Source organism: Phoca vitulina, unplaced genomic scaffold (genome assembly GCF_004348235.1).
Source record: "Phoca vitulina isolate PV1807 unplaced genomic scaffold, GSC_HSeal_1.0 scaffold23, whole genome shotgun sequence".
Lineage (NCBI taxonomy): Eukaryota > Metazoa > Chordata > Mammalia > Carnivora > Phocidae > Phoca > Phoca vitulina.
Genome location: NW_022589726.1, coordinates 5,268,290 through 5,287,844, shown reverse-complemented (window position 1 = coordinate 5,287,844; position 19,555 = coordinate 5,268,290). Strand labels below are relative to the sequence as shown.

The 19,555-nt window shown below is 37.4% G+C and overlaps 1 protein-coding gene and 1 pseudogene across 3 annotated transcripts in view; one reads left to right on the top strand and one right to left on the bottom strand.

The window, feature by feature from the left end:
- NUP107 (nucleoporin 107) overlaps positions 1-17,272 on the top strand; it is a 47,467-nt gene extending 30,195 nt beyond the window's left edge. Inside the window, exons 18-28 of one of the 3 annotated variants that reach the window (XM_032420696.1) lie at positions 2,763-2,832; positions 3,146-3,264; positions 4,396-4,434; positions 4,958-5,108; positions 5,442-5,554; positions 6,389-6,491; positions 6,974-7,134; positions 7,914-8,039; positions 9,851-9,964; positions 16,407-16,574; positions 16,944-17,272. In XM_032420696.1, coding sequence (XP_032276587.1) covers positions 2,763-2,832; positions 3,146-3,264; positions 4,396-4,434; positions 4,958-5,108; positions 5,442-5,554; positions 6,389-6,491; positions 6,974-7,134; positions 7,914-8,039; positions 9,851-9,964; positions 16,407-16,574; positions 16,944-17,051 — 1,272 coding nt within the window. In that variant the 3' untranslated portion in view covers positions 17,052-17,272. The remainder of the gene's footprint in view (positions 1-2,762; positions 2,833-3,145; positions 3,265-4,395; positions 4,435-4,957; positions 5,109-5,441; positions 5,555-6,388; positions 6,492-6,973; positions 7,135-7,913; positions 8,040-9,850; positions 9,965-16,406; positions 16,575-16,943) is intronic. The other 2 variants (XM_032420698.1, XM_032420697.1) reach the window with 2 other exon arrangements.
- On the bottom strand, positions 10,652-12,702 carry LOC116642351 (annotated as a pseudogene).
- Positions 17,273-19,555: the final 2,283 nt, after the last annotated feature.

Sequence of the window (19,555 nt, the reverse complement as noted above, 5' to 3'; positions counted from 1 at the left end):
GGAGAAGCATGTTTCCCACTGAGCAGGGAGCCCGATGCGGGGCTCGATCCCAGGACCCTGGGATCATGACCTGAGCCAAAGGCAGACGCTTAATGACTGAGCCACCTGGGTGCCCCTAAATGAGAGACATTCTTTAAAAGGAAGAGACTTAATTGCAAATTTAAATGATACATCATTTCTGTCTCTTTTGTTCAGCATTGGTTTCATCTAAAAATAAGGGTATGCACGTAAGCTAATTTATCCCTTTCTGAAAAGAGAAATATTAATGGAAAATTAACAAGGACTTTTGCTAGATCTTAAAATAATTAATATTTTTAGGTAATATTCTCCTAAATAATTTTAAATAACTGAAGTATATAACAAAATAATCCAAAGATATAAATAAAACCTATATAATAACTCCCTCCTAACCACTTTATGGTTATTCTCATTCCCCAGAGATGATAAAATATATAGCTATATAGTCTTTTATATCCTTCTCCATACTCTTAGAAATATGTGTAAATAATGTGGATATTCCAAAATAGGATTTTGATTTTTGTTGTTGTTTTTTGCATCATACTACATACATTACTCTACAACTTGGCCGGGGGTGGGGGGGTGTTTTGTTTTTATTTATTTGCTTTTTTGAGAGAGAGAGATTGCATGGGGGGGAAGGGGCAGAGGGAGAGAGAGAATCTTAAGCAGCCTCCATGCCCAGCACAGAGCCCCAGCATGGAGTTGGACACAGGGCTCAATTTCATGATCTTGAGATCATGACCTGAGCTGAAATCAAGAATCCGGATGCTTAACTGACTGAGCCACCCACACACCCCAGTTGTTTGGTTTTTGTTTTTTGCTTTTTGTTTTTTGTTTTTTTTTTCCATTTAATGATACTTTCTCCAAGTTAGTGGATATAGATTTTAATGTAACCTGACTTATTCTTTTTAATCATTCCTCTTTTGATGGTATTTAGGTTGTTTCTAGCACTGCAGTGAACATTCTTATATACATATATGCTTATCTACTAGTCCTCTATTTTAGGATAAGTGTCCTAAAAGCAGAGTTGCTGAGTTAAAGGGTAGCTGTATATTAAATTAATCACCTGGTTGTAGCATTTAATTCATACTCCCATAAGTAATTTATTAATGAGGCCATTTCCTTGCATTCTCATGAGTCCCAAATATCACACTTTGAATTTTTTGCTAATCCATCAGATTAGGTGGGATGTAGGAACTCACTGTACTACTTATATTTCCCTGTTTATTCATAAGGCTAGCAAGTTTTCCTGTGTTTATTGACCATTTGTGAATTTCCTGTTCAGATCTTTTACCTATTTTTCTGTTGAGTTTTATCTTTTCCTTAATACTATATATGACCTCTTTGTATAGTAAAGAAATTAATGCTTCTTCTATCAAGTGTTTATTACCAGTCTGTTATTTTGGAGATTCCAGGTAATTGAAAATAAAACAAGTAAAGGAATAGATACAAATATTAGAAAGGGGGGAATATTTACTTATGATAAAAGTGTAAATCTAGAAACTCAAGATTCAATCAGTTACTGGGATTAATAAAAGAATTAATAAGAATTGAGAGTTTTTTAAGTACCTAAATTCAAGACAAAGCTACCCAAAAAATCATAGCCTGTCTGTACTTTCCACAGCTAATTAGAAAAGGATTTAGTCCTCCCCCCAAAAAAGTCCCTTTAAATTACTGACCCAAACTATAAGATATATAGGATAAAATTAACTAGGGGTTTGAGGACTTTCATAAAGAAACTATAGAATCTTACTGGAAGACATGAGTCAATAGATGTACATGTTCCTGGATGAGAGGATTTGATGTAAATATTAGCCATTCCAAAATTAACATAGAAACCTAATACTTTGGGGGATTATTTCTGAACAGAAAATTTTACAAGTAGAAGAATAAGTGAGAATGGCAGGAAAATTTGGAAAGGAATAATATTATGAAGTACTTGACTTACTCAATAATAAAACAGTATAAGTATACAACAAAACAATATGCAGTTAGCACAGGAATGAATAGATCAGTGAAATACAGACGTCGTTGTTAGATCCAAATATGTATTAGCACTCCATAGATGACAGAGGCGATCTTTCATTTCAAAGGAAGAGAGATGGTTTATTTACACACATGGTATGGGCATGATTGACTTTGTATCTGGAGGAAAACAGAGCTAAATCCCTTCCTCATGCCACATTTCAAAATCAGTTCCAGATGGAGCAAAGATCTGAATGTAAACAAGAATGAATGCTGAAAGAAAATTTAGATAATGCAATAAAAATTAAAATATATTTGACAAAAAAGAAATAAACTATTTGCTTCCAAACAGTGCAACAGCAGTTCACTTGTAGTTTTTTCTACTCTGTCTAATCACTATTTTGGTGGTTTCTGTTATGCTTGGTGCCGTGTGCAGAAGAGAATACACAAGGAATACTTTCAAGAACTGCTGTTCGTTTTTGAAGAAATCTTATAGTTTGTTTTGCTTAGGTTACATGTGCCCTTCCTTTCTGGCTCACCATGAAAATATTCAGAGATTAAATTGTTTTATCACAGTTCTCTGCTTTCAAGGATTGTTCAGCTGGAGTATATTCCAAAGGCATTCTCTTCCTCACATTTGTTTTGATCTCGTAAGACCCCTGATATGCAACTTTTCCTTTATGTATGTTGTTTCAAAAGTTGACATTTTAGTTTACTAATGAATACATACTATAGAATGACCACTGGGAGATTTATGGAAAATGTAAAAATTTTTTCAGAGAGTTTTGGAAGAGAATCAAGAACATTATCATATAGTTCAAAAATTCCTTATCCTGGGAGACATTGATGGTAAGATACTATACTTTTGTTTTACTTTCTGCGAGTTCTTTGTTTTCTTATGGCAGTTTTGTAAAAAGTTATCAAAACAGTGCATGACTCACCACATCTTTTAATCTTTATATCAGCCTATTTGAATGTAACTATTAATTGTTAGATAATAGAGTTTGAATTTAATCCTGGGTCTGTTTTATGTGGGGGTTATTAACAATGAGGTAGTGATTTCATAGTACTATAGGAATACAGTGAATATCCTTAGTAATGTTTATTTCTGTTCTTTTGGTTTTTATCCCTATTATTGAATTTTTGCTTTGATGGCTTGTAGGTTTGATGAATGAATTTAACAAATGGCTTTCCAAAAGCAGAAACAATCTACCTGGACACCTCCTCCGCTTCATGACTCACCTCATTTTGTTTTTCCACACTCTGGGACTACAGATCAAAGTAAATAAAAAAGAACAATTTACTGTCCTTCGCAGGGGTGATGCTATATGCCTCTCATCAGAAAAACATGCTACTTTTTTGTTGTTATTTTCTAGAAATGGTGGTAAGGGTACAGAAGTCTTTTTTCTTTTTTCTTTTTTTCTCTAAGATTTTATTTGAGAGAGAGCGAGCATAAGTGGGGGGAGGGGCCAAGGGAGAGGAACAAGCAGGCTCCCTGCTCATGACCTGGGATCATGACCTGAGCTGAAGGCAGACAACCGACTGAGCCACCCAAGCACCCTGGCATAGAAGTCTTCTATATGGTCTTGTATGGTCACTCAATGATAATTCACTGTGGGTGACCCTTTAGGGCTCTATAGTGTATGGACACAGAATCTCTCTGTGTGTGTGTGTGTGTGTGTGTGTGTGTGTGTGTGTGTTTTAAGTAATTTTTTTAAAAGATTTTATTAGCACGGGTAAACGAGCAAGGGGGAGGGACAGGGACAAGCCCACTCCGCGCTGAGCGGGGAGCCCGACATGAGGCTGGATCCCAGCACCCTGAGATTATGACAGGAGCTAAAGTCAGATGCTCAACCGGACTGAGCCACCCAGGCGCCCCTGTGTGGTTTTTGATAAATTCATAACTTTATCCTCATTGGTACCCAGGCCTAAATCAACCAGCAAAGCTAACTGAACCAAACTACTTTTTAAACCTTTGTTTTCTTTTTTGTTGTTGTTGTTTCTTTTTCCTAAATGATGGTAACATTTTGGCAGTACATGTAGAAGGCAGAATGATACAGTAGTTGAAAGCTTAGGCTTTGGAGTAAGAATCCTGGGTTCACATCCTTACTCAGCAGCTTCTAGTATATAATTCTGGGTAAATAAAACCTCCGAAGTGCCTTAGTTTAGAAACTCTTAGTTTCTTCCTGTGTAAATTGTGAACAATGATAGTAATCACCCACAAAGAGTTATGGAAGGTTAAATTGGGCAGCACATAAGCTTTGCTAAGTACTTAGCCTAGCATGTAGTCATTGCTCCATGGTAAATATTAAAATCATTAAATCATAATAGCAGAATTTTTATTATAAAGATACATTGGTACACATAAGCAATTGTGTTTATAATTGAATTATATCTTTTTTTTCTATGAAGGAAGAAGTTTCCATTGAAGTTTTAAAGACATACATACAGGTAAATTTTAAGAATCCACAATTTTTTTTTTTTTTTACTGTTTTGGTGGAAACAAAAATCAGAATGGTAATGTTTTAATGCTCAGTGGCAGGAAAGTCATCAGAATCTGTAAGAGATCTTTTAATTATCATAAGTATATATATATTTTTAAAGATTTTATTTATTTATTTGCCAGAGAGAGAGAGAGAGGGAGAGTACAAGCAGGGGGAGTGGCAGGCAGAGGGAGATGCAGGCTCCTTGCCAAGCAAGGAGCCCAATGTGGGACTCGATCCCAGGACCCTGAGATCATGACCTGAGCTTCGCGAAGGCAGACGCATAACCATCTGAGCCACCCAGGCACCCCAATCATAAGTATATTTTATTTGGAATTTAAAATCATTCTGTTCAGTGGCACAAATCCACATCTATATGAATCTCCCATATTATGTTTGAAATTTTGAAGGGAATTTTTTAAAAAGCACTTCTGATCCCAGAACCTGTTGTTATTATTATTGACATACTTTGATCTTTTTCTGTTTTTTAGCTTTTAATAAATGAGAAGCATACAAATCTCATAGCATTTTATACTTGTCATTTGCCTCAAGACCTAGCTGTTGCCCAGTATGCATTATTTTTGGAAGGTGTTACAGAATTTGAGCAGCGCCACCATTGCCTGGAGCTGGCTAAAGAAGCAGGTAAAAATGGTTGAGAACTTTTGTTGGGCTTCACAGGCAAGTTATCTTTTGGCATTAGTAACATTTATCTTTCTAGTTTTAAATCTTCTTTTGAAAGAAAAAGAATGAAATTTTTGATGAAATTCTGTTTTAGGAATAAAATAAACTGTAACTCATGTGTAAAATATCCCTGTTACGGCATTTTCTTTTATAATTTTATAATGTCTTTCATACTTTACATGTTATATTTTTAAAGAATTTTTATTCCAATTTACTAAATCATTGTGACTGTTTAGAGAATATTAGTGTGAATGATTAATTCTTGTTTTTGTCTCTTAAAAAAAAATTCCTTAGATTTGGATATTGCAGCTATAACAAAGACTGTAGTCGAGAATATCCGGAAGAAAGATAATGGTGAATTCAGTCATCATGACGTGGCCCCAGCCCTAGATACCAGCACTACTGAGGTAACATGAGGGTCAGGAGAGATGTGTGCGTAACTCCTAATAATCCCTCACGTGGCTCTTTGGTGAACTTCCACCTTAACATACTCTGGCTCCTTTCTTTTTTTAAAGAATTTTTCTTTGTCAGCCAAAACGTTTTAAATTTTAGAAATTGGCAGCAAGCAGACTTAAGGTCTTATGTAAGGGATTTAAATTATTTGCAGTAGTATTGTGTTAAAAGGAAGCTTCTTTAACAGAAAAAAAGTGAGCATTGGATATTTGCTCATTGGATTATTCTAGATACTTGATCAATCACTAACTCTTAAGTAGTTTACTTATCCTGTTTTCAGAAAGAAAAACATTTTAGAGTAGCAGTTAAGGAATCACCTAGTTAAGTTGGTGGGACATAGAATATTTAATTCCAGATTCACACTCCAGGAAGGTTTTTTTTGTAATTTTTTTCCCAGGGTTTTTTTTTTTTTTTTTTTTTAAGATTTTATTTATTTGTCAGAGAGAGAGCACACAACCAGGGGGAGTGGCAGGCAAAGGGAGAAGCAGGCTCCCTGCTGAGCAAGGAGCCCAGTGCGGGGCTCGATCCCAGAACCCTGAGATCATGACCTGAGCCAAAGGCAGACGCTTATCGACTGAGCCACCCAGGCGTCCCTTTTTTGTAATTTAATAGAGAGTTATTAAGTGTGAGAAGTGAAACTAAGGAAAGCTAGATTCTTTCATAATTTTGTATAACTTGAGGGAAAATCATGTTTACTAGAAGTGCAGATGTAAGTTAATTCTACTAATTTGCAGAATATATTAGAAAAAAGCACAATTGATGTTTCTTTTTTCCAATTAAATGAATAGGAGGACCGTTTAAAAATTGACGTAATTGACTGGTTGGTATTTGACCCAGCCCAGAGGGCAGAAGCACTAAAACAAGGCAATGCGATAATGAGAAAATTCTTGGGTATGCTTGATTTTAATATTCTTTTTTCAAGTTTTTGTTCAAATCTATATATTCTTAAATTTTATTTTGTTGTGGTTTTTTTGTTTTTCTAATCCTTCCAACGGGGGAGGGGAGGGCAGATGACAAAACAGCCATTTTTCTATATTAAGCCTAGTATCATGAAACAAAACATTTAACATTATCATTGTCCTAATCAATTTTTCATATAATCTCAAGGCTTTTGAAAAATGTAATTGCCTTAAGATACAAAAGTTGGTAAAAGCAACTGCATTAAGTGAATCCTTTTGTGACTTGACACATTGAAATAAGGAAAAAGCTTGACCATTAAGTAGAAAGAATCACCCAAACCTTTAGCAGAAGTACTTTGGGACTCGAGATGCTTACAGCTGACTGTAAAAGTTGCAAACCAATTAATTTGACTCCTTTAGAAAGCACCATACAGCACTTCACATATATTGAAAAATTGTGTATCTTTTTCACAGCCTCAAAAAAGCATGAAGCTGCAAAAGAAGTGTTTGTGAAAATTCCTCAGGATTCTATAGCAGAAATCTATAATCAGTGGGAGGAACAAGGAATGGAAAGTCCACTTCCCGCTGAAGATGATAATGCTATCAGAGAACATTTGTGCATTAGAGCTTATTTGGTGAGCTTATAAAGAAAATCACAAATGTGTCTATCTTCATGATGGTATTTCTGAATCACTCTCAGACTTTGAACTGTTTTTCCAGAAGTGGTGGCTGACTTTTTATCTTATCTCCCTTGTGACTGTTGTACTGACTGATCCACAGGAGCATTGAAATCGTGGTCTGGCCTTCATCAGCATAAGCTTCTAATTAACGCTAACCGACCAAGAACTTCTCACATTGTAGAGAGTATGAGATGTCTGAAACTTAGTTTTAAGATTCTTTGAATGCCTGTATCAACTTAAATATTTTTTTGGGGGGGAGGGCAGTAACTGAAAAAGGCAAGATAATCTGAACTTGTTATACCTAAAATTAACAACATACTCATTTAAAATTCATTCAACAAATAATGAAGTAATTACATCAGGCTAGGCTCTAGGTGACATCTGTGGATAGCAGTCTATCCTTGCCTTCTAGAAGCTAATAGGCTAGTCATGAAGACAGACAAGTAAACATGCGTACATCAGAGAGTGGTAAGTGTCAAGATACATATATGACCGGAGTGCTTGAGATAGGACTAGGTTCCAGAAAACACAATATACATGTACCTTGCTAGCGTTTACCGCTTGACAAAATATTTATTCACAATGATTTTTTGTGTGTGCAAAAAATAAATACTGAACAGTTCTGTTTCTTGATGTTGCAAAATTACTTCTAAGAACCAAATTTTAAAAGCTGTGTAGAACATATGGAAAACTTGTGTTTGTTTTGTATTTTTCTATTTTATTTTACATCTTAGGAAGCCAATGAAACCTTTAATGAGTGGTTTAAGCATATGAATTCAGCTCCACAGAAACCTACTTTGATACCTCAAGCAACTTTTACTGAGAAAGTGGCTCATGAACACAAAGAAAAGAAATATGAAGTAAGTTGAATATAGACAAGACCTATCTATTGCATTTTAAAAATATAGGTCATGTATTTTTTTTCAGACTTTTTTTTTTTATACAATGTTATATTAGTTTCTGGTGTCCAACATAGTGATTCAACACTTCCATACATCCTCCAGTGATCATTATAGGTGCTCTCCTTAATCCCCATCCCCTATTTCACCCATCCCCCAACCTCTTCCCCTCATCTATGGACGGACACCTGGGCAGCTTCCATAACTTGGCTATTGTAAATAATGCTGCAGTAAACATAGGGGTGCATGTATCCCTATGAATTAGTGTTTTTGTATTTTTTAGGTAAACCCCCAGTAGTGCAATTGCTGGATCATAGGGTAGTTCTATTTTTAACTTTTTGAGGAACCTCCATACTTTTTTCCACAGTGTCTGTACCAGCTTCCATTCGCACTGATAGTGCACAAGGGTTCCTTTCTCTCCACATCCTCACCAACATTTGTTGTTTCTTGTGTTTTTGATTTTAGCCATTCTGATGGGTGTGAGGTATTACCTTATTGTGGTTTTGATTTGTATCTCCCTGATGATGAGTGATGTTGACTATTTTTTCCTGTGTCTGTTGGCCATCTGTATGTCCTCTTTGGAAAAATCTTCAGGTCTTCTGCCAATTTTTTAATTGGTTTATTTCATTTTTTTGGTGTTGAGTTGAAGAAGTTCTTTATATATTTTGGACACTAGCCCTTCATCGGATATGTCATTTGCATATATGTTCTTCCATTCAGTGGGTTCCCTTTTAGTTTTGTTGATTGTTTTCTTTGCTGTGCAGGTTTTTATCTTGACACAGTCCCAGTAGTTTGTTTTTGCTTTTGTTTCCCTTGCTTCAGGAGACCTATCTAGAAAAATGTTGCTATGGTTAATTTTAGAGATACTGCCTGTACTCTCTTCTAGGATTTTTTTTTTTTTTAAGATTTATTTATTTTATTTGAGAGACAGAGCAAGAGTGCCAGTGGGGGGAGGGGTAGAGGGAGAAAATCTTAAGCAGATTCCCTGCTGAGTGCAGAGCCTGTTGCTTCCCAGGGCTCCATCCCACAACCCATGAAATCATGACCTGAGCTAAAACCAAGAGTTGGGTGCCTAACTGATTGAGTCACCCTAACACCCCTCTTCTAGTATTTTTATGGTTTCAGGTCTCCCATTTAGGTCTTTAATCCATTTTGAATTTATTTTTGTGTTTGATGTAAGAAGGTGGTCCAGTTACATTCTTTTGCATGTAGCTGTCCAATTTTCCCAACACCATTTGTTGAAGAAACTATCTTTTTCCCATTAGATATTCTTTCCTGATTTGTTGAAGTTAAATGACCATATAACTGTGAGTTGATCAGGTCATATTTAGAGAGACAATTTCTTCAGCGGTTATATTCTTACTATAACAGGTGATCTTTCTGTTAATGTTATTTGAAAAAAAAGTCATCTGATTAGTTAGTTTTCTGCAGGTTATTAACCAAACATGAAAAATACCTTTAGGTGACATTAATGTTCATTTACGAAGTTAATATTTTAGTGTTTTATTTCACTGCAATCCGTTGATACTTATTTTTGTATTTGGCTGACTAAAGTCAACTCTTTTTTTTTTTTTTTAAGTTTTATTTATTTAAGTAATCTACACCCATGTGGGACTTGAACTCACGACCCAGATATCAAGGGTTGACTGCTTCTCCATAAAGTCAGCTCTTCAGAATGATATTCCATGTAAATATTCCTGTGTGTACCTTTACAAATACATTATTTATTGGTTTTAGTCTGTTAATATGTCTGCCTTATGTTTGTTTTGCAGATGGATTATGTTATTTGGAAAGGGCATTTGGATGCCCTAACTGCCGATGTGAAAGAGAAAATGTACAATGTTTTGTTGTTTGTTGATGGAGGGTGGATGGTGGATGTTAGAGAGGTAAGCTCTGTACATTGTGTGCAGCTAAAAAGAAAAAGTCTTTTTTCAAAGGTTCTTTCTCTGAATAGGAGCATCTATGGATCTTTTATAACTGAACATCCCATAATTTTAACCTAGACTGAAAATACTAACTAGGGAATAAAAATCTTGGACTGTTGGGTGAACTATTTCTTCAGATTTAATATGTTCATTCAGGATACTTTAAAAATTCTGGACCTAAAAATTATATGTGTATTCAACTCAATTTAAGGATACGAAGATAAGTCTAGAGGCAGGGGCCATGGCCCTCACCTCTGAGCTATCCATTTAAATGACCCGGGGGGCTTTTTAAAAGCCCACTCTTAGAGATTCTGATTTAATTGATCTGAGGGCTGAGTTTTTTGTTTGTTTGTTTCAGAGCTTTTATATTTGAGTTTATTCTTCATTTAACTTTCAAAATACTACTGTAGGGGCACCTGGGTGCAGCGTCTGCCTTTGGCTCAGGTCATGATCCCAGGGTCCTGGGATTGAGCCCCACATCGGGCTCCCTGCTCAGCAGGAAGCCTGCTTCTCCCTCTCCCACTCCCCCTGCTTGTGTTCCCTCTCTCACTGTGTCTGTCTCTGTCTCTCTCTCTCAAATAAATAAAATCTTTTAAAAAATAAATAAATAAAATAAAACACTACTATAGTTGGATGTTAAAAACAGTAGCAAGTAGTGAGCTATGATTATAGTCCTTCACTCATTCACTACTGCATATAAAATGCCAGCAGTGTTATTCACTGCCCCCATTAGGAGGTCTGACACTGCACACCACCTCTGGGATGATGTTCATCATCGTCATCTGCTTCCCCATTGTAATGGTGCCATCTTTCCTGATTTGGATCAAAGTCCACCAGTTCTATCTGGTCCATTTCATCAGTCTCTTCTACTTCCTTCCTCTCAGGCAGGAGTTTTTCCAGCAAAGAGAGTTTGTCAGGAGAGAGAAGGCCATTCTCAGGGAAGTTTACCTTAAATTTGATAATTAGGCGAACCTTCTCGTATGGTCTATGATAAATTGGCATGCCTTCATTTAGCACACACTTGATACCTCCATGCTTGACAATTTGCCCTGGATGAGAGGCGATGATGATGGTTCGGTTGTCAAGAGTAGACATTGGCTTTTGAAAGCTACACAGTGCTTCAACCAGCTGTATGTCCATATACGTGAAAAGGTCTTCTCACCGAGTAAAAACAGCATGGTCCTTCTGATGTAAAACAATGATAATATCTCCTAGTTCCAGTCCTGGTTCTTGGTCTCCTTCACCATAGAATGTTATCTTCCGGCCGTCTTTCATGCCTTTGTCAATATGAACTTCAAGAATCTTCTTCTCTCCAACTATCTTCCTTCCATTGCAGCTTTTACATCTGTCTTTAGGACTGATCCATTCCCATGGCCCTGGCACTCCGTGCGCACAGATTGAATTTGCTGAACCATTCCAGGTCTTATCTGATGAATTCTTATTTGTATTCCAGTACCTCGGCAATTGGTACTGGAACACAACAACATTCGACTGCTCCTTTCTTACCACCTCAGCCTTCACATTTATTGCAAATCACATTCTTTTGCAGAGCTAGTTTTCTTGTTGCACCATTACATAAACCTTCTAAGGTTACTGAGAGCTGATGCACAACATTTTTACCTCTCCTTTCACTCTGCATCCTTCCTCCTCCTCCAAAAAATATATCAAAGATGTCCAAAGAGCCAAAACCACCACCAACTCCACCTTCTTTAATTGTTCTCCTCCTTTGTCATATAATTTCCTTTTCTTTGCATCAGAGAGTACTTCATAAGCTTGAGAAATCTGTTTAAACTTCTCTCCATTTGGATTCTTATCAGGGCCAGTTTCCTGTAGGCCTTTTTCAGTTCCTCCTGGGTGACATTGGGTTTGACCCCCAAAACATCATAGTAAGTGGTTTCTTTCACCATTTTCTACAGCTGGTGAGAGGGCTGAGGCCGGAGTGGGGAGCGGGAAGGAGCGCGTTGCCGGGCACAGCTCAGACAGCCACTGTTCCTCCGTGGTCTCACCGAGCGTTCTGGAAAGTTCCCGTTTTTTGTTTTTGTTTTTGTTTTTTTAATCTGCTGGAGAGCTTAAATGTGTATCCTGGGTTGAGACCAGTTACAAAAGTACCAAATGCCATAAGAAAAGCACAGATTAAGTATTTTGTGAGTTCAGGAAAAGAAAAGGTTTTTACCTGGAAGAGGTCTAGACAGGATGCTTGCAAGGTGTAACACTTGACTGATTCCTGAAGAATGGGGTCGAAGCTGAATGAGCTGAGGAGAAAGGAAGGATACTGCAGGTAACTATCATGTGAGCGAAAGACGCTGAGGCCTGATCCTGTGGCGTAACATAAACCTTGAGTAACCAGCTTTGCCTCTGCAGACCTCATGATCTGTCCAAGGGGAACTGGAAATGCTAGATTCTTGAATATATGGTGCAATATTTTGAACAGAGAAAACCATAGGAGTGTTCTTGGTATCTTTCTTTCTGCTATTCTCCATATCCTCATATATTCACTACTGTTTTGGTTTTGTGTGTGTGTGTGTGTGTGTTTTAAGATACTACATTTTTCTAGCTCTTTCAGCTTCCCTTTCTGACCAGAAACAAAAAAACAATAGGGCATTGGACTAGACTAGATTTGAGCCCCTATTTACTACTATTCCTGATAATAGTAAATTCTCCCTAAAGTTCATAATAGAATACTGTTGACTTCATAGTTTTGAACCTTCAGCAGGTTGCTTGAGCTAAATTTTTCTCTTGTGATGCATGCTGGTTTTCATGAAGATAAAATTTTAGTGTTGCAAAATGCTACTTAAGTATCATTTAAATTTTGAAAAGACTTGAGTGCTTTATTTTATTTATATATAAATCTTTGTTCTAATTATTAACCTTAGTAGGTTAGATAATGAAAAGTCACAAAATAGTCTGGGGTATTGTAAAAATAGAGTTGGAGTGAAAGGCAATGAATGATACTTTTGTGTTATATCAAACATTTAAAAATCAATATTCAGGGGCACGTGGGTGGCCCAGTCAGTTAAGCGTCTGCCTTCGGCTCAGGTCATGATCCCAGGGTCCTGGGATCGAGTCCCGCATCGGGCTCCCTGCTCAGCGGGGGAGCCTGCTTCTCCTTCTCCCCCCTGCTCATACTCTCTCTCACTATCTCTCTCTCTTTCTCTCTCTCAAATAAATAAATAAAATCTTTAGAAATTAAAAATAAAAATCAACGTTCAGTCTCAGTCACTTCTTCAAATCTAATCCAGAAGAGAGTTCTTGAACAATCAAGTGATACTGATATTTTGAATCACCTCAACTGAGTTTAGCTTAATACTCTTACATATTCAACAAAGTAGGGGATTCCTCAGGGCTCCTGCTGGCACACGTGTCACTTGTATATGAATTTGGAAATGGTGCCCCTTCTCTTACCGACTCTGTGCCAAGTGCACATGACCTGTGGAGTCTGGACGCAGGCTAGACCCTCACTCCCAGGCCAGCCCCCATCGCGCAGGGCACAGCTGTACAGGGGAGCCCTGGCAGCATACGCTGGCTTGTGTATCCACGACTCGGGTTTGTACGTAACGCTAGAACGATCCCTCTCCTGTTAGAGGCTTGTAGCACGCAGGGGTGGCAGGGCGATTGGAGCAAGCAGCTTGTCTTTACCTACTTTTCGCCACCTCTACCTCCACCACACTCTAGTTGAAGCCTCGACTGTCTTTCCCTTACTTCCCAGTCTTCCTTATACAGCTTCATCATCCAGATCAGCTAGTAATCCTTTTAAAGTGGACTAGATGTTACTCTTCTACTTAGAACCTTCTGATGACTCCTTATTACACTTTGAATAAAACTCAAAGTTCTTTTCTTGATGTACAAGATGGCACATACACTGGACCTTGACTACCCCTCCTCCAGTCTTGTATCCTCCTACCCCTCCCCCCCGCCCCCCCACTACATGTTAGCCTCTGGGCCTCTTTGCTGTTCTTTCTCTGCCTAGAATGCTCTTTCCCCAAGATAGCTGTACGGATGGCTTTCCTACCTCCTTCAGTAGTATGCTCAATGTCCTCTCTCTAGAGACCCTCCCCGTCCCCCAACCCCAACCCCCCTATATCACTTTCTCATTATCCTGCATTGGTTTTCCTTCTGGCAGTTATATATAATGTATAATGTATATATTTATTTGCTTGTTGTGTCTACCTCCATTAGGATGTAGATTTCATGAAGGCAACAACATTGTTTTCTTCATTTCTCTGACTTTGGCACTTAAGTTAATGCCTAGAACATAAGCTTTCAGAAGATATTTGGTACATTTAGTAAATGACCGAGGTGAATGCCCTGTCTTCATATTAGAGATATCTATAATGTCAGTGCAGCTCAACTCCTGCTGGCAACACATACCAGCTAATGAATTTTTCTCACATGTAAGGCACTACTAGATGTCCCTAATGGAAAGAATGTTTTAATTTTATGTATTTACAGGATTTTTCAAAGCTTTTGTTCATTTGGGTGACAAAAACAGCTTAGGTTGTGGAGAGCGATTTATTTCCTTTTCCTCGTGCAAATTGCTGGGCCCAACAGGCATGATTCAGGATGGTTGGTAGCCCTCAGTCTGCTGGTATGGGAATCCATTTTAGTTAGCAGAGCAGATTACCCGTAACACCCAAGGGTGTTACAGGACCTAGAAGAAGCAGGTGCCAAAATCCATCCCATGAGATCAGATTACTAGTAGAGCCGCTGCTACTTTCAGGTGATAAGGGCTATGGGAGCCAGGGGCATTTTGCCTCTTTAGCATGGGGGGGGAAGACTACATTGGAGCACAAATGGAGTGACTCAGAGGAAGCAGTCCTCTCATTCTTAATAGGCTCTGGGTGGAAAACAACTAATTTGAATTATGAGTAAGACTTTTGGTTTTAAATCCACCTCTGAAGGTAATGAGTGCCTATTTGAGAAGAGAAATAAAAGTGCTTTCCCTTTTAAAATTAAGAAAACACAAGGCATGCATTTTAATATTTACTGTTACATATTTATATCTCAAAACAAGACTAAACGATTGATGGTAATTTTTCCTATGTGTGGAAACCTGACCTAGGTCACCCTAAGTTAGTACAATCGCTCATTGGTAGAATTACCACATTACATTTTGTTGCTTCATGCCTCCACTTACATCTACCTTTGAAATTGCTTTAGCAACTTAATAATATAGTCTGTCCCATGAAGATACTTTCACTGATTAATGTAAGTTTTCATAAACAACAACAAAAAAGTTCCAAACTTCTAAGAAGGTACTGCTTTAAAAAAATTAATTAGATATTTTATTAGGCTTTTCTAAAGACCAGATATTTAGAGGTGCCTGGGTGGCTCAGTCGGTGAAGCGTCTGCCTTTGGCTCGGGTCATGATCCTGGGGTCCTGGGATTGAGCCCCGTGTCGGGCTCCCTGCTCAGCTGGGAGTCTGCTTCCCCTCTCCCTCTCCTCCTACCCTCAGCTCATGCGCTGTTTCTCTCTCTCTCAAATAAATAAAATATTAAAAAAAAAAAAAAAAAGACCAGATATTTAGCTTGTCTTGTTCTCTGTTTTGTCTTATGCTATGAACGCTATGGATTTCCTTCCTATTTTTAAGATTATTTCATAAATTTTAAGGTTGGGTACTTTTTAAATTATTTTAATGATTTTAAATTTCAAATTTGTTGCAAGAAAATGTATTGGGTACACTTCTGTACTCTTACTGCCCACATAATTTTTTAGAAAGGCCCATGTATACTTAGAAATGCTAATTGTTTTCTCCATATTGTTTTCCTCATTATATCTGTTCTGTCTCATTAATTATATTATTCAAATCTATAGGTTTTTAAAATTTTTCTATTTTTGAAAAATTATACAAAGGAATCATAAATTCATAGTGCTTAAAAACAGTTTGCAGTGACATTGTCCCACCCTGTGTGCCTCTCCCCACATCATGACCCTTCTCCCCTGCACCAGTCACCACCTCAGTTCGTGTCCTCTCACATGTATTTCCATCTGTACACATCCAGGGAAATGGTGCTGCTTTTCTGTTCTCAGTTTTGTTCTAGTGGTATTTAGTCTCTAATTTACTGCTTTAAGCATGTTTTTATTCAAGACATAATAAGTGTTAGAAATACAAATTCAAAAAAAAAAGAAAAATACAAATTTGGAAGCATTTTGTTTTCATTATCAGACCTGGGACTACTCTGAGTAGTATGTTTTGTTTGCCTTCATGCTGTTTTACCAAAAATTGTGTCTCTAGCTCTCATGATTAAAATCCTGCCTTGTTTTATTTTTAATGGGCATCATAAGCTTTAGAGAAACCCCATTAGCTTCTACCTGTTGAATTTTGGTTTTGATTCAGTACTTGATTTTTTTATAACAGTATTTAGCTTAAACTTGTTAAAATGACAACTTGATGTCTGATTATAGGATGCTGAAGGAGACCATGAAAGGACACACCAAATGATTTCATTGAGAAAGCTTTGTCTGCCAATGTTGTGTTTCCTGCTTCATACCATATTGCATAGTACCGGTCAGTATCAGGAATGCTTGCAGTTAGCAGATATGGTCTCCTCTGAGCGCCACAAACTATATCTGGTAAGTTCCAGAGCGTTTACAGTTTATATTTTAGTGATTTGATAAGCTCCGTAATAATATTTGATTTTTGTGAGATGTGTTTACATTTTGTAGATGTTCTTAGATTTTCTTAAAGTAATGGTCCACTTCTAGTGTTTGTTCTTTTTTTGAAAATACATACATATTCGTAAACACTTAGAAGTAAATAGACTGGCTCAAAGAAATAGCTTTGAAGTTCTTGGACCACACTAACATACTGACCTCTGGCTACATAAATCTTAAAGAGGAATTTCTTCTTACGTTAAGCTAATCGGGTTGATTAAGTGACTATAAATTCATATATTCTTCCTTGTTCTCATTCTTAACTTTTTTTTCTTTTCTTAAAATCAGGTATTTTCTAAGGAAGAACTAAGGAAATTGTTGCAGAAGTTAAGAGAGTCCTCTCTAATGCTCCTAGACCAGGGACTTGATCCATTAGGATATGAAATTCAGTCATAATCCATCCACTCTGCGATCTCACTAATTTCTATGATAAATGGAGTTTCTTGTAAAATATATGTATTTGTAATTACTGGGTTTTTTCTTTTGCATTGTCATGGGGAAAATGAAAATTTAGACATTTGCATTTTGTATTTTTCAGAATATTATGGTGATACTTTGAAAATTTAATGTATTATATCAGTAGTTCCCTGTGTTTATTAATAAAATTATATAAAAATTAAAATTTTCTGTTCTTACAAGTTCCAGGATTGTCTCTTATGTAATAAGAAATTAAGTTTCCTATTATCATACTTCTCTCCTGTGAGCATAAATACTCTGATATCCTAAAATTATAAAGAGGATGGAAGGTAGATTCATTTCTAAGCCAGGTATGTAATTTCTTATCATAAAATTTAGCATTTTTTAAATACCACAGTTAAGACGAATATAGCAAGACTTTTGTCTAATATTATGCTATTGTTTTCTTTATTTTGGAAACATTTCTCTTTTATTAACTCTCATTCAGCAAACTGGCTCCTAATTAAGTTGGATCTTGTAAAGACTTGTTATAGTGTCTGGTACACAGTAGGCACTGAATAAACTGGGAAATACAAAAATGAGTGGCATCTAGTCCAGCCCTAGAAAGAGGACTAGTAGGGGAAAGACAACAAGTACATTTTTTAAATGCCGTTAAAAAATGCAAGTAATCTGTGCAAGAAGAAACTATTTCCAGCTAAGAGGTCTCTGAGGAAGTAGCATTAGAACTGCTGTTGGAGGGCGCCTGGGTGGCTCAGTTGGTTAAGCGTCTGCCTTCGGCTCAGGTCATGATCCCGGAGTCGTGGGATCGAGTCCCACATCGGGCTCCCTGCTCAGCAGGGAGCCTGCTTCTCCCTCTGACCCTCTCCCCACTCATGCTGTTTCTCTGTCTGTCTCTCTTTCTCTCAAATAAATAAATAAATAAAATCTTAAAAAAAAAAAGAACTGCTGTCGGAGTAATGCACTGAATTTGCAAGGGCAGTGATAAAGCACAAGAAGAGTGAGGCACTGCACATTAGGAAATCAGTATGAGCAAGGCCCAGAAATGGTAATACATGTTCATAAATCAGCAAGAATTTTTTTCTTTCTTTCTTTCTTTTTTTTTTTAAGAGAGAGATCGCATGCAAGAATGGGGAGAGAGATGAGGGGAGAGAGAATCTTCATCAGGCTCCACACCCTGTGAGGAGCCCAATGCAGGGCTCTATCTCATGACCCTGAGATCATGACCTGAGCTGAAATTCAAGAATTGGATGCTTAACTGATTGAGCACCCATGTGCCCCACACCTGAGGAATTTCTTAAATATTTGTTTATAGATGCCACCCCTGGAAATGTCTGGCTAAGAGGCCTGGGATAGGGTCCTGGAAGTTGTATTTTTAAGTATAATATGCCATAGGTGATTTTAATTAGTTTGGGATATTCTGGCTTAAATCAGAGATGGATATTGATCCTCCTCTTATACCCAAGGCAGATAGCAGTAGTTGATCATGATACGCTGTTTGCATCAGCTGGGGAGAGGTGTAGAGGCAGTGGACTCCGCTTCAAGTTCTTATGCTAGTGAAAATGATCCAAAAAGGAAATAATTACTTTCCAAACCTCTTTAATTTTTATACATTAAAAAAATGAGGTGGAGCAGTATGAACTGACTTGAAAGTCTAAATCTTAAACAAAATACGTATAGGATTTGTATGCTGAAAACTACAAAATACTGATAAGCCAAAGAGCAAAATAAATGGGAGAGACACACCATGTTCATTAAATGGAAGACTCAACGTAGTAAAGATGCCAAATTGATAAACAGGTTTAACACAGTTCTTACCAAATATTTCAGCAAAAAAAATAGATTGTGTATTAGTTGGTATGACTGAATTAATCTTCTTAGTTGTGATAATTGTATTGTGGCCAGATAGGAGAGTGTCCTTAAGAGATACACACTGAAGGACCCCATCAGGCTCCCTGCTCAGTGGGAAGCCTGCTTCTCCCTCTCCCACTCCCCCTGCTTGTGTTCCTGCTCTCGCTATCTCTCTCTGTCAAATAAATAAAATCTTAAAAAAAAAGTAAATAAGGTAGACACAGACTGGGAGAAAATATTTGCAAAAATATATCTGACAAGGGGTCTGGGTGGCTCAGTTGTTAAGCGTCTGCCTCTGGCTCAGGTCATGATCCCGGGGTCCTGGGATCGAGCCCCGCATCGGGCTCCCTGCTCCACGGGGAGCCTGCTTCTCCCTCTCCCACTCCCCCTGCTTGTGTTCCTGCTCTCGTGCGCGCGCTCTCTCTCTCTCTCTGTAAGATAAATAAAATCTTTAATATATATATATATATCTGACCAAAAAAAACCTCTCAGAATATACAAAGAACTCTTACAATTCAATAATAAAGCAAAAAGTGGGCAGAAGAATAGATGATTCATAAAGGAAGAGAATATGTGTAACCAGAAAGCCCATGAAAAAGTACTCAAATCAATAGGGAATGCAAATGAAAACCACA